The 15,781-nt window shown below is 30.8% G+C and overlaps 1 protein-coding gene across 1 annotated transcript in view; it reads left to right on the top strand.

Annotated features, from left to right (window-relative positions):
- The first annotated feature begins 3,715 nt into the window (after positions 1-3,715).
- The window catches only part of LOC126881788 (putative carbonic anhydrase 3), a 73,769-nt gene continuing 61,703 nt past the window's right edge, over positions 3,716-15,781 (top strand). Inside the window, exons 1-2 of the mRNA XM_050646354.1 lie at positions 3,716-3,803; positions 8,618-8,656. Coding sequence (XP_050502311.1) covers positions 3,755-3,803; positions 8,618-8,656 — 88 coding nt within the window. The 5' untranslated portion in view covers positions 3,716-3,754. The remainder of the gene's footprint in view (positions 3,804-8,617; positions 8,657-15,781) is intronic.

The raw sequence follows: 15,781 nt of genomic DNA on the forward strand, positions 1-15,781 counted from the left end.
ATTAGTTATTGCTAATTAAATATAAAGAAGAAATATGTGGAGGGACGGAACAAAGAGAATGGGATTATAAAAACCCTTCTAAGTATTGACAAAGCACTCGTAAATTGAACATTACTTTTCAGTGGTAAGAGCGCCTACCATTGGACCTAAAGGTCGGGAGTTCGAATATTACCTGGGTGGAGAATTTTTCATTTATTAAAAATTAATCAATGAAAATAGTTTCTATCTTTGTGGGATCGATACTCACCGGAAGGACCGCAGACGTTCTAATACAATTAGCGTATCTTTGTAAAGACAATGACGTTGACTTTGATAAGTAACAAGACATTTACTCAACACACACACACTGCACATGACACTAGGTACCCGATCTTATAAATCCACTGAACCATGCCAATGGCCGTAAGTTGTCGAGGCATTAAACTAATAGGGGAGTGCATATAGATTTTCACTTCGGAAAAATTCAAACAAGATAGAACTTTTTGTAATTTCATTAAGAAATGTTTAATAAACAACATATCAAAAAGTTCTACTCGAGAAGTGGGTGCTTCATTTTTTATTAAACAAATGAACTACGAAATTAGATGATTTTTAAATAACTCAGAAAATATAAATTTTAGAAAGAAACTGACTTGACCATTGCAAAATTCAGAATATTTTACAAAAAAAACCTTATATAAAGAATTTTCTAAAATTAAATCTGTATCTTCCATTTTTTTAATTATAACGCTAAAGTCACCCTTCTCACAAACATTGGCGCACTGTAAACTAACGTACGGCTAAGTGCATGGTTGAGTTATTTTAATGTAATTCTTTAATTAATGGATCAAATGAAATTTTACAAACTGAACATGAAAGAAGAATAATTAAGCTATCTTACGGTTATAATAGAAAGAAATAAAATGTATGGGCATAACTACGGTGTGCCCATAAATTGGATTCAAAAATGCGTAACTAATTCAGTTTTTCTTACAAAACTGTTTCATTGTTTCAAATGTTTCATTCAAAAAAAATCTCAAAAATTTAATTCAAATGATATGACGTCTCAAAAAATGTAATTTTTTAAATCTTCGTAGTTTTATAGAATTACTACCATTTTAAGACGGTATTACTCAAGTTTGAACCGATCTATTACAGTTTTATAAGTGCTTTCTTAAGGTGAAACAGTAGCGATCAACAGGTAGCGAAAACGCGTTCCAAGATTGCGGCTGTAATTTTGAATATTTTTTCGAGATATTTGGCACACGTATTCGTAATATAATAAAGAATGGCGGTATAGAGCCCATTTTGAAAAATATATTAATATGTGGAAATTAATCTGTAATTAAATACAATATTAAAAAATTGAGCATGTACCGCCATTAAGAAGAACAAAAAAATAGACTTTCTTCAAATAAAATTTTTTATCTGATGCCTAGATTTTGTGTCATTTTGGAACTACTAATGTAATAAAAAATTTTAGTAGTTCCAAAATGACACAAAATCTAGGCATCGGATAAAAAAGTTTATTTGAAGAAAGTGTATTTTTTTGATCTTCTTAATGGCGGTACAGGCTCGTTTTTTTGAATATTGTACTCAGTTACAGAGTAATTTCCACATATTAAAATATTTTTCAAATTGGGCTCTGTACCGCCATTCTTTATTATATTACGAATACGTGTGCCAAATATCTCGAAAAAATATTCAAAATTACAGCCGCAATCTTGGAACGCGTTTTTGCTACCTGTTGATCGCTACTGTTTCCTCTTAAAGCTTAGGATGTAATCTCTAAAATGTACTAAATTATTTTACTTTAGAAATGAAATAAACTATTTCTTTTTAAGAAAATTAAGGAAGATAACAAAAATGTAATACAAGAACCGAAAATTACCAGCTAAAAAAATGTTTGTACAAAGTGATCAAAACTTTTTTCTGCAAAACTTACCTAAAATACATTTAATAATAAGCTTCAACAATAATAAATGTTCAGCAAAAAATTTTTTTTTAGCTCTTATACAGTATGTCTGCGTAACTGGGAACCTATTGATAACTTTTTTATTATCAGTTTTACTAAAAAAGTTATTCTTTATAAAATACTCTGCATCGTATATAATCTAAGATGCAATCATCAAATATCAAATTTAATTAATGTTATACGAGGTATGTCAAAAAATATGAATTTCACTCAAGAGTAACGTACCATTACATTTCACAATATCGAAAATTGTTATTAAGAAAAGTTGTTTGGAATTAAAAAATTTGTTTTAGTGTTCAATTACACCCTTCTAATTAAAATATTGTGAATAATAAAGGCACTTAACTCTTAAGAAAAATTCATATTTTTTACATACCTCGTATAAAATTAAAGAAGTTTGATGTCTGATGGTTGTATCTTAGATTTTAGACCAGGGAAAGCATTTTATGAAAAATAACTTTTTTTCGTAAAAAGTGATAATAAAGTAGTTATCATAATTGTAATAAAATGATTACTTATTTTTTATAGGAAATAAGCCACAATTTTACTAAAAAATGAATTTATTAACGTTTCGAAGCCCAAATCGGGTTTCGTTGTCAAAATACAAAATACAATAGTATTTTGTATTTTGACAACGAAACCCGATTTGGGCTTCGAAACGTTAATAAATTCATTTTTTAGTAAAATTGTGGCTTATTTCCCATAAGTATAAAAATGTCACAAGGAAATAGCTCCAGAACAACATTAATAAAATGATGATGAGTATCCGTAATTTGAGAAAAAATTTAATTTTTTTTTTGATTAGAATGATGTAATTGTATATTCAGACATAGTTTCTAATTTCAAACAACTTTTTATAATAGCATTTTTTGATATGCTGGAATATAAAGGTACTTTACTCTTTAACGAAATTCATATTTTTGACATAACTCGTATAAAATTGATAAAATTTGATATATGATGGTTGAGTTTTAGATTTTTGACTACTGAGAGCATTTCACTAAGAATAACTTTTTTTCGTAAAATTGATAATAAAGATTTTTTCCATGTGGTTCCTAGCTACGCAGGAATTCCCATATTCGGATTCAGCATAATCAAAAACAAAACAGAAACATATTTGATCAAAGTAAAATGATGCATTTAACGATATTTTTAAAATTATTTATACAAAACAATTGTTATTGTTTAAACAATTAATAAACAATTAGCGGCCAAATCCGCGAGTAGAACTTTTTACTTTAACATGTATATAAACTAACAAAAAAGTTTTAGAAAAATATAAGCTTGTTTGAATTTTTCCGAAACAATGCATGTTTTCGTTCTAATTGCACTCCCCTATAGATAAAAAAAATATTTTCATTGTTCATTTTATTAATTATACCTAAATAATTAGAAAAATGCTTAGTTCCGTGTTTGCTTTTTATATTTATAAAAAAAAATATTTAAAAAATCTCATTTTAAGGAGCAAATATTGTCAAAAGTCTATTTCTCCAAAGGTTATAATATATGGATTTCACTATTTTTCTCTTTGTTATTTTCTATCTCTTGTCTCATGATGAATTTAGTATTTATAAATGATCTGGCTTTTCTTCGTTTTATTAAATTACAGTTTCAAATTAGGTCAGTATTTTCAACTAACTTATTTTTAATTTCATATGGATTAAAATGTACTTTAGTAGGTAAACTCGTCAGTCTCCCCTAAGGTCTGTACTATCTTAAATACAATAATGTTAAATAATTGCATACCCGATAAATAAGTGGCTTTAAACGTCCACAACGGACTTAACAAATTAATCCACGATGAATAGTTTAATAGTAAATATTTTTGTTTTTGTAAATGTGTTCATCGGTAAGTAAAGATCCATTTCTTTTAAAGTAATTGGACTTTACACAACCTTGAAGTTTTTGTATACTTTTTCAAATTTATAAAGGGTCTAAATTTTTACTTTTTTGTCAATATTATTATTTAGTAGAGGATCCGACATAAGGCCGATCTGCAGCGATCTGTTAAACGGATAAAAATTATTTTATTAAAAATAATCCCATAAATCGATAGACACTTCTAAGCAAAATTTGTTATTAGTCCGTTCTTTAACGGTAAAATATTGCAAAACCTCTAAATTTTAAAGAACCGCTTGGATTGACATGAAATTTGGCATACACATAGCTAACAAGTCAAAGAAAAAAAGTGATATTGTGGCGATATGTGCTTTTGCCCTGGGGTGGTTTTCACCCCCTCTTGGGGTTGAAAACATATTCGTCCAAAGAAAGTCAGGAAATGGATAAACTGGCTAATTTTAAGTAACTTTTGTTCTTTAGAGTTTTTTCACTAAGTCAATACTTTTCGAGTTATTTGGCAGTGAATATGTTCATTTTTTCAACAAAATAACCACGCTTTAAGACGGTTTTTCGCAAATAACTCAAATAGTAAGTATTTTGTCGAAAAAACATTCTAATCAAAAATATAGCCTGTAAAAAATTTTAAAAAATGGTGTATATATTATGTCTCTACACCTAGTAGAAGCAGAGTTATAGCTAATGAAAAATAGGTTCATATTCGTCAAACTCCAAATGGAATACTTTAACGCGAAATAACCAAAAATGAAGCACATTTCGGGGAAAACTCATTACAACTTATTTAAAGTGTTTAAAAAAAGCTTCATTTTTGTTTTATAAAAAAATTTCTAGCATCAAAATTAAACAGGTTACTCTCAAAATAAAGTTAGTCCCTTTTGGTTTTGGTAAAAAAATCGAGAAAATCACCCCCTAATTAGTATTTTAAATGAACTTATTCGTCACGACTTCACAAGTTTCTTGACTATTGTTTATATGATCTGTAAGTTTCATCGGTTTAAAGTCCTTATTATTGAAAGGGCTGTAGTTAAAAGGGGTTGAACGAGTCACTGATCACGAATGTATGCAAATTTAGAAACACTAAATCTTAATCAATTTTTGTCTAACAGAAAAACAAAAAAATACATGATATTCAAAAAAGCAAATCTGACTTTTTTTGTTTTTCGAGATTTTTGGTATCTCTAACAATTTTTAAGTTATTTTGAAAAAAAGCATATTTTTAAAAATTTTATTTTGAAACCAAATTTTTTCAAAAATAAGCACTTTGAATCGATGAAACTTACAGATCATATAAACACAACATAAGTAAAATAATTTGTGAAGCGGTAACGATTAATTTCATTTAAGTTGCTAATTAGGGGGTGGTCTTCCCGATTTTTTTTTGCAAAAACTAAAGGGACCAACTTTATTTTGAGCGTAACTTGCTTAAATTTAATGCTAGAAACTTTTTGCAAAAACAGAAATAAAGCTTATTTTAAACACTTTAAAAAAGTTATAATGTATTTTCCCCAAAAAGTGCTTAATTTTTTAGATATTTCACGTCGAAATATTCTATTTGAAATTTGGTGAATATGAATATATTTTTCATTGGCTATAACTCTGGTTCTACGAGATCCAGAGACCTAACGCGTACACCATTTTTTTAAATTTTTTATAGGCTATATAAACTGCGCGTCATAGAAAACGGGCACCCTAAAAAATGGATAATTTTTGAGGTTGTGTATCTCCTGTTGTCCGATTTAAGTGATTTTTTAAATATATTATAGCCTTATTCTTTGTCAATATCTCTGTAATAACATTTTTGCCAAAGAGGTAAATTTTCATTGTATACCGGGTGTACGAATCAAACTGTGTTTTTTTCTCAAAGTTCGCAACACCCTGTGGAATATCCTAGCATTTATAAAATATTGATATTAAAACCCAACTATAGCCTCAGGTTTTCTCAACATTCTGTTTTTTTTATTCATTCGCTTATGTTAGATAATACAAAAGTTAGGTACTTTAACAATTAGCCATGTTCTTTTTCAGTACAGGGTCTTTCTAAACAAGGGCGACAAATTTTAAGGGGCAATTCTGCATTAAAAAATGATGACAGTTTGATTTATAATCGTATGTCCGCAAATGCTTCGTTTGCGAGATACGGGATGTTGAATTTTTTCTTACAAACTGACGATTTATTTATTGCTTTAAAACCGGTTGAGATATACAAATGAAATTTGGTGAGTTTTAAGACGTAGTTATTGCACATTTTTTGACATACAATTAAGAATTTTATATTCGCCATTGGCGTGCATACGGGTAATATGATCGGTCATATTACCCGTATGCACGCCAATAGTGAATATAAAATTCTTGATTGCAAGTCAAAAAGTTCGCAATAACTATCTCTTAGAACCTATCAAATTTAATTTGCATATCTCAACCGGTTTTAGGGCAATAAAATAAATCGTCAGTTTACAAAAAAATTCAACGTCCCGTATCTCGTAAACGAAGCATTTGCGGACATAAGTTTATAAAGCAAACGGTCATTATTTTTTCATGCAGAATTGCCCCTTAAAGTTTGTCGCACTTATTTACAAACAACCTATACTGATGAAGAACATGACTAGTTGTTAAAGTACATAACTTTTGTATTATCCAACATAAGAGAATGAATCAAAAAACAGAATGTTCAGAAAACCTGAGGCTATAGTCGGGATTTAAATTAAGTATTTTATAAAGGCTAGAATATTCCACAGGGTGTTGCGAACTTTGAGAAAAAAACACAGTTTGATTCGTACACCCGGTATACAATGAAAATTTACCTGTTTGGCAAAAATGTTATTACAGGGAAATTGACAAAGAATAAGGCTATAACATGTTTAAAAAATCACTTAAATCGAACAACAGGTTAAGGAGATACGCGATATCAAAAATGACCCATTTTTTAGGGTGCCCGTTTTCTATGACGCGCAGTGTACTTACTTTTGAGTTATTTGCGAAAAACCGTCTAAAAATGTGGTTATTTTGTTGAAAAATGAACATATTCACTCGCAAATAACTTGAAAAGTGTTGACTTGGCGAAAAAGCTCTATAGCACAAAAGTTACTTAAAATTAGTCAGTATACCCATTTCCAGACTTATTTTGGACATATATTTTTTAACTCCCAAAAGGGGGTGAAAGTCACCCACAGGGCAAAAGCACACATCGGCACAATTCACTTTTTTTCTTTGACAAGTAAGCTATACGAATGCCAAATTTCATGTCAATTCAAGCGGTTCTTTAAAATTTAGAGCAAAAACCGTGAAAGAATGAACTATATATAAAGTTATAAAAATAAATTAATAGTTCTCATAATAAATTAATAGTAATCATCATTATCATCAATGGTGCTACAGCCCTATGAAAGAGCCTCGACCTTCTTAAGTATATTACGCCAGTCAGTGCTATCCATTGCCAACCGTTGCCAGTTTGCGGCGCCTATTTTTCTCCCATCTTCATCTACACCATCCTTCCATCTAAATTTTGGCCTACCCCTATTTCTACTTCCCACAGGTTGTGACATAAGGATTCATCTAGGAGGGTTGTTCTATTGAGATCTTGCTTGATGTCATGCCCATGTTAGTCTCCCTATTCTTATAAGGGATACAAATTAATAGTAATAGAGACTCATTAATATTCAATTCAGTAGGATACTATCGTTTAACCTTTCAGAGATAACGTGGCATGATCGTACATAAAGTGTAACGTGCGGACTCACAGTCCGCACATCCAGAAAAGCTCCAAAAAACAAATATTTTCGGAAAAACGGTCTGAGAACTTGTCAACTGTTTAAATATAAAGACAAAAAAAAAACATTTGCAAACAAATTTATTATAACTTGCACTTAAACTCATGCTTCAAAATAAAAGTGAACGGATATATCCTTTTCACATTTTGAGTCCTATAAATCACAAAAACCTAAATTAAAAAAATACAAAACAATTATTTCTAAGAAACTAAACAAGGACTAAATAAAAAACAAATGTTTGAGCTGCGCAAAGTAGATACATGAATGAACGGAAATAAGTCAATCTTTTCTGCTGTCTTCGGAGATTCTAAGATTCTCTCCTCAATGTCTTCTTTTATGTCGGTATCGTGGTCCTTTACTTCTTCATAATACCCTTCCAAACTAGCATCATCATCGTCAAGTTCAGCTTCTGGCTCAGAATCAGAGAGAAATTCCGCATGCAGCTTTTCAAGATATGCTAGTTGCTTTTCGAAACTCATCTTAAAAAATCTGTAACAAAAATAAGTTTATATCAATCAAATATACAGAAAACGTAATCAGTAGATCACTCCCAATTATAAATTACATAAATATTTTTATATTTACCCTAAAAACAAAATATTTTAAAATTGAATCTTACCTGAAGATTTGTGACAACTTGTATAACGTGCGGACTCACGTTCCGCAAGTCAATATAGCAGCAGAACTAAATGCAGTAAGACAATTCTCACAACAGTACTGAATAGAGTATTCCCTCACTTGAAGCTAGCGAGCACGCCACGACCGAGATCATAATTAATCATCAGAAATCGACAAATATTTAGACAAGCGGAATCATAGTCCGCACGTTAACTCTGAAAGGTTAAGGTTTGAAATTAGATAAACAACGGATCATTTCATGAAACAGATAGATCCCTTTTTTATGGAATTTCCCACCTGAACAGCACCCTGTTCAGCTGAATATTAATGGTCTTAAAAAGTTGGTAGTAATATAATAAAGGGATATCATTATTCATAGCCAGAAATAAATAACCATGTCTTTAAAATAACATTTTTTCAGGCATAGTGCTCGCTGCTGAATGGGACTACATAAATTTTGGTAAGTATTTAAAAAATATTGTGTTTGGAATAAAAACAAAAAATTCAAAACATATAAAACATTTTATCCTAAGAATACTTTTCTAATTTTCTGAAAATACAGGGTGTTTCATTGGGAAACGGAAATACTTTAATGGTATATAGCGGTCACCGAGGCGGTTCTAGGTATACTAATTTTTGGCCCTACCGACTTTTATAACCAAGTTACAGGGTGTTATATCGATTTTGCCAATTTCTTTCCTAAGCCATAAATTTAGAACCACCTTGTGTATTTTTTTGATATTTGGTACACATGAATGTGTCTCATCCAAAACCCAAACGACTGACATACTAATCACAAGAAAAATCCAGGTCCGGATTAACAAAAATTATAAAGTAATTATAACCTTAAAACAACACCCTGTATATTGAAATTCTGAAAATCTGTTTGCATATTTGAAAAGAGCACAAAAAACTAAGTCTAATCGTTTTCTTCAATTTTTTGGCCAGACAATTTTATGACTTTAATTTTGAAATTATATTGAATTTTTTAAGAACTCTGACATTAAAAAGCCGGTATTATTAACTTTTAATTATAAATTATTAAAGCTATTGAATAAATACTCATTTTAAAATTAATCAATACTTATTTACCACATTGGAACGACCCAATTATTAATCACAAGAAAAATCCAGGTCCGGATTAACAAAAAAACATAAAGTAATTGTGATCTTGAAACAACACCCTGTATACTGAAATTTTCAAAATTTGTTTACACATTTGAAGAGACCACAAAAATCTGAGTTTATCGGTTTGCTTTAATTTTTTGTGAAGGAAATTTAATGACTTTAATTTTGAAATTAAATATATTGATAGCTTTAAGAACACTGAAATTAAAAAGCAGATTGTTAAAGCACTTTTAACAATAAATTATTAAAGTTATTAAATAAATACCCATTTTCAAAATAATCAACACTTATTTACGACATTCGAAAGACGCACTTACAAATCACAACAAAAATCCAGGTCTGGATTAACAAAACAATATAAAGTAAATGTAACCTTGAAACAACACCCTGTAATTGAAATTTTCAAAATCCGTTTACACATAGATATGAAAAGAGCACAAAAAACTAAGTTTAATCGTTCGCTTCAATTTTTTGGCCAGCCGGTTTGATGAATTTAATTTTGAAATTATGTCGAAATTTTTAAGAACTCTGGGAACTCATAATAAAAATTTTGATATGATTTCAAAAGTAATGTCATTAAATTGTCTGCACAAAAAATTAAAGCGGGACATTAAACTTAGTTTTTCGTGTTCTCTCTAGGTGTCCAAACGTATTTTAAAAATTTTAATATACAGCCTGCTTTTTTTTCAAGGTCACAATTAGTTTGTATTTTGTTGTTAATACGGACCTAGATTTTTCTTGTGATTAGTAAGTGAGTCCTTCTACCGCAGTAAATAATAGCTGATTATTTTACAATTAGTATTTATTCATTAACTTGAATGATTTATTATTAAAAGTGTTCTAAAAACCTGCTTATTAATTTCAGGGTTTTTAAAAATTTGAATATATTTAATTTCAAAATTAAAGTTAATAAATTTTTGCACAAAAATCAAAGTGAACCGATAAACTTGTATTTTTGTGGTCTTTTGAAATGTGCAAACAAATTTTGAAAATGACAATATAGTGCAGCCGATATGTGAAACAATTGTGCATTTAATGATAGAAGTATATAATTTGGACCACATATACTGCACATATAAAGGTTCAAATTTAGATATGCGGCCATCTCAGATTTTGCCTTTTACAAAAATGGCGGGGATTCAAAATGGCGACCATACATTGTGACTAATAGCACGATAACTTTTGCACGAAACGTCAGATTTCAACCAAATTTGGTATATAGGTTCTTTTTTGATGAATAATATCAAGGTCTTGAATCAGAAGAATCAGTTTAGCAGAATTTGTGTTTTTACTGTTTTTTTATGTAATATGTTGTTTTTTTTTTCAATTCTTTCACCCTGTATATATAAATTTTTCAAAAAGATAATAACGCCATTAAAAAGAGTGTAAATATATTTTTTAAAAAATATTTTGAAATTTTCAGTTGTGTTAATTACCATTTAATAAATGCATAACGTATGTTCACATGTACCTATGGCCGGCAGATTCATTTTGAATGCCCGCCCTTTTTGTAAAAGACTAAATCTGAGATAGCCTCATATCTAAATGTGAATCTTTGTATATGTAGTATGAGTGGTCCAAATTATATGCTTCTACCATTAAATGCACAATAATTCTTATATTATTATTTGCACGAATCTGCTGCACATAGTTACCTACATGTGAAGATACGTTATGCATGTATTAAATGGTAATTAACATAACTAAAGAAATCAAAATATTTCCTTAAAAATATTTTACGCTCTTTTCAACGCCGGTATCACCTTTTTGAAAAATTAATATATACAGGGTGAAAGAATTGAAAAAGAAACAACATATTTTTACATAAAAAAAACAGAAAAAATACAAATTCTGGTAAACCGATTTTTCCGGTTCAATACCTCGATCTTATACACAAAAAAAAGAACCTATATACCAAATTTGGTTGATGAAGTCTCGTTTAAAACTTATCGTGCTATTAGTCACATATGTATAGTCGCCATTTTTAATCCCCGCCATTTTTGTAAAAGGCAAAACTCTGAGATGGCCTCCTATCTACTTTTGAACCTTTATATGTGTAGTATATGTGGTCCAAATTATATGCTTTTATCATTAAATGCACAACTCTTGTAATATTTGCACGAATCTGCCGCACGTGGTGTTGTTTCAAGGTCACAATTACTTTATGTTTTTTTTTAATCCGGATCTGGATTTTTCTTGTGATTAATAATTGGGTCTTTGCGATGTGCTAAATAAGTATTGATTCATTTTAAAATGAGTATTTATTTAATAACTGTAATAATTTATAAATTAAAAGTTAATAATACCTGCTTTTTAATGTTGAGTTCTTAAAAAATTCAATATAATTTCAAAATTGAACTCAAAAAATTGCCTGGCCGAAAAATCGAAGCGAACCATTAGACTTAGTTTTTTGTGCTCTTTTCAAATATGCAAACAGATTTTAAAAATTTCAATATACAGGTGTTTTTTTAAGGTCACAATTACTTTATAATTTTTTGATAGTCCGGACCTGGATTTTTCTTGTGATTAGTATGTCGGTCGTTTGGGTTTTGAATGTGTACCAAATATTAAAGAAATATACAGGGTGGTTCTAAAGTTATGGCTTAGGAAAGAAATGAGCAAAATCGATAAAACACCCTGTAACTCGGATATAAAAGTCGGTAGGCCAAAAAATTTAGTATACCTAGATTGGCATCGGTGACATCTATTCACCATTAAAGTATTTCCGTTTCCCAATGAAACAACCTGGATAAGCTACCGTAAGTATCATATTAGTTACCGAATTTGTTACATTTTTGTACATTTTGTTACATTTGTTCATTGTCTAATGTTACGCAGCCAGGACAGTTGTTTTCTTTCAACCCAGCGTTTTTCTTCGATTTTGCCCTGAATGATCAACCGGAGTAAGCGATATTTAGGTCCTCTCATTATATGGCGAAAGTATTGAACCTTTCTCATTTTTAAGGTGTTGATCAATTCTCGCTCTGTGTGCACAGTCTCCCTCACACGTTCGTTGGATATGGGTGCTAGCTGTCCACGGGATTCTGAGCAGGCAACGGTAACACCACAACTCGAACGCTTCTAATTTTTTAAGATTCTTAATTTTTGGTGTCCAAGTTTTACATCCATAGAATAAAACGGACCAGACCTAGCACTTCAATACTCTTAGATATGTGGTAAATGACAGACGACAGACTTCTACTGCACAATACAGAACGCCAGCTAATAAAGCTTTTTCGTACAAGTTCTATTCTGATCAAAATTTCCTCATCTCTTTCACCCCTGCAGTCAATCCAGCTACCCAAATATCTAAAGTGTTCCATCATTTTCAGAATTTTATCTAATTTTAGTACTGAGTCTTCGATATTAATTTTTTCGACCACCATCCATTTTGTTTTCTTTGCATTGACTGTTAAGCCCTCTGCAGTACATTCGTTGTTTCAACAGGGTTTGAAGGTCTTCTAGACTCTCTGCCATTATGATTTCAAGATTATTTAACGCTTCCTCAAAAATTGGTTCGGTGTAATCATTGAACAATGTCGGTGACATAACACATCCCTGTCTGATACCAGGCTTAATAAAAACTTTAGCTGAAACTTCTTGGTCCAATTTAATACAAGCGGTCTGAGTGTAGTATCAAGATTTTTGAGCAATCTAATGTCGTACGTGTCCAGACCAACTAAGTTCAAGCATTGAAATAGTAATGTATTTGGTACCCTATCAAAGGTCTTTTCGAAATTTTTGGTGAATATATGTTGTTTAAAATGAAATAAAAATGTATACCATTTTTATTCAGTTGCAATGCGAAGGCAAAACTGTCTTATTTTTCATTTAGAACAGAGAGAGCAAACCAGCACTCTAAGGGCCAATTTCTCATATCGAGTTCAACTCCAGTTTAACCTGAACTTTTAGTGAACGTCAGTTTAAAGTCAAAATCGTCTTTCTCAATTCACGTTCAACCGATGGCAATTAAAACTTGAACGATGCTTGAACTCTGGAATTCGGCCGTTCAAAGATTTCAGAACCCAGTTCAGATGATTTCATAATGTTGTTCTGAAGCTATTTCCTTGTGGCATTATGATTAATTATTTATATGGGAAATAAGCCACAATTAAAATGAAAAAAATAATTTTATTAACGTTTCGACGCCCAAATCGGGTGCCGTTGTCAAAATACAAAATATTACTAGAATAAACAAAAGTGTTGTTGCTAAGCAAAAAAATTCTTCTAATAATTTATTTAATCTGACTCATTTATATTGGCAATTCATACATATATTATACATTTTAAAGTAGAAGACTTTAAAATGATATTGCCAATATTTATGAGTTGCGTTCCTGGGACGACTTACTGAAAGATAGTTCATTCGATTACATGAAATCAACCCTAACTCAAGAATATCCGTCACAAAAAAATTATAGCATGTGATCTGTCTTTAAAAAGACAACCAAATGCAACGACAGTAAAATTCTCGCGTTAGAGACTTCATAGTAAATCACAAGGGAAAACCAGGAAAAAACCTTGTGATACTATCCCGACATCGTAAGTATTTGGTCTTACATTTAATTTACTCTCAAAAAATAATAACATTATTTTTTTCATTTTAATTGTGGCTTATTTCCCATATAAATAATTAATCAGATGATTTCATGGATTACGCACGCGTTGTATTAACACGAAACGATGTCATAATATAAATATAACCTATTTTATTATATTAAGCCTAATGATAAACGATAACATTATTTTTGTTTTTATTACAATTATTTATAATTATTTAACTTTAAAAATAAAATAAAAATTTAACTTTATTCAAAAACCGCATAAAAAAGGTCGTACAAAATGGCGATAGTTTTTTACCTTTTGCCATCTATTGGCATTTCTAGAAAGCTGTAGAACGTGCACTCACAATGAGAAACGCATTCCAAACAAAACCGAAGTTCACCGATGAACCTAGTTCAACTGAAAAATAGATTAACGCAGGTATGAGAAATCGACCCTAAATCGACGATTTTCGACTCTATTTGGAGTCATCATCTATCTGCCCCAAGTGACGAAACTTCGAGAGCTTATCCCCGCATTGCAACTGACTTTTATGGAGTAGGTGTCTAACGACACCTGGCAACGGAAAGTCAAAGTTTTAAAGTTTTCAACCTAATAGAAATATTGAAAATATTGAAAAATATTCCCAAAAGATATTTTTATATGAAAACTTATTGGACCATTTTCCTGGTAACACCTCCATGGCTTCTAAAAATTGCAAGCCACATGGATGCTGAAGCGAAGAAGACAAGAGGGAATTCAAAAACTTACAATTCACGACCCCGTCTGTTCAGCTGGTAAATTCCAACGGAAAATGGACTTAGTTGCTCAAATGAGTAGAACTAATAGAAAATGAAATAAAAATGTATACCATTTTTATTCAGTTGCAATGCGAAGGCAAAACTATCTTATTTTTCACTTAGAACAGAGAGCGCAAACCATCACTCTAAATCGACGATTTTCGACTCTATTTGGAGTCATCATCAGAGAGGCGAAGGTTGGCTGCTCTCTGCCCCAAGTGACGAAACTCCGAGAGCTTATCCCCGCATTGCAACTGACGTTTATGGAGTAGGTGCCTAACGACATCTGGCAACTGAAAGTCAAAGTTTTAAATTATCAACCTAATAGAAATAAAAATTTTGACAAATATTAAAAATATTCTCAAAAGATATTTAATTGAAAACTTATTGGACCATTTTCCTGGTAATACCTCCATGGCTTCTAAAAATTGCAAGCCAGATGGATGCTGAAGTGAAGAAGACAAGAGGGAATCCAAAAACTTACAATGAACGACCCCATATGTTGTTTAAATTAATCGATAGAAACCAATATAAGTATAAACAAAGCCAATGTAGTATAGGCCTATTAAACAGTGCTAAATGTAGCTTATGTAGCCTATTAAAGAGTACTAAAGGCAAGACTACCGTATGTTTGGAAACCAAAAAAATAAAAAACAAAAGAGAGTACAGCAACAACAACAACAACTTGATTACTGAGTTCAGTATCAGTATTCCTGATGCTGCTGAGCTCAGTATTCCGAAGCTGTAAGAGTATTTTTGCGGGGCACGCAGAGAAATGTACCTACTAAGCTGTTTGCCATTAGCGCGATTTTTTTTTTCGGTAGGCTACAACACATTGTTTACCCATTTTCGGGCATCATAATCCTGGAGAATTTAGGGTTACCGCAAAATGCTTTTCATTCGATGAAGTAGGTAAGTACTGGCTCCTTTTTAGCAAGACTCTTAGCAGCGTCGTTAATAGCAATTGCTTAAGCCAATAACAAACCTACTTTTTTTGCTTTGTTAGTTACTTGAGAAACTATTTGCAGAGGACATTCACATATTTTTGCTAACAAAAATGCTAAAAAAAATATTTGCTAATTAAAGGTACTTTCTCCACTCATATGGCCAGCTCT

Source organism: Diabrotica virgifera, chromosome 1 (assembly GCF_917563875.1).
Source record: "Diabrotica virgifera virgifera chromosome 1, PGI_DIABVI_V3a".
In the NCBI taxonomy this organism is placed as follows: domain Eukaryota; kingdom Metazoa; phylum Arthropoda; class Insecta; order Coleoptera; family Chrysomelidae; genus Diabrotica; species Diabrotica virgifera.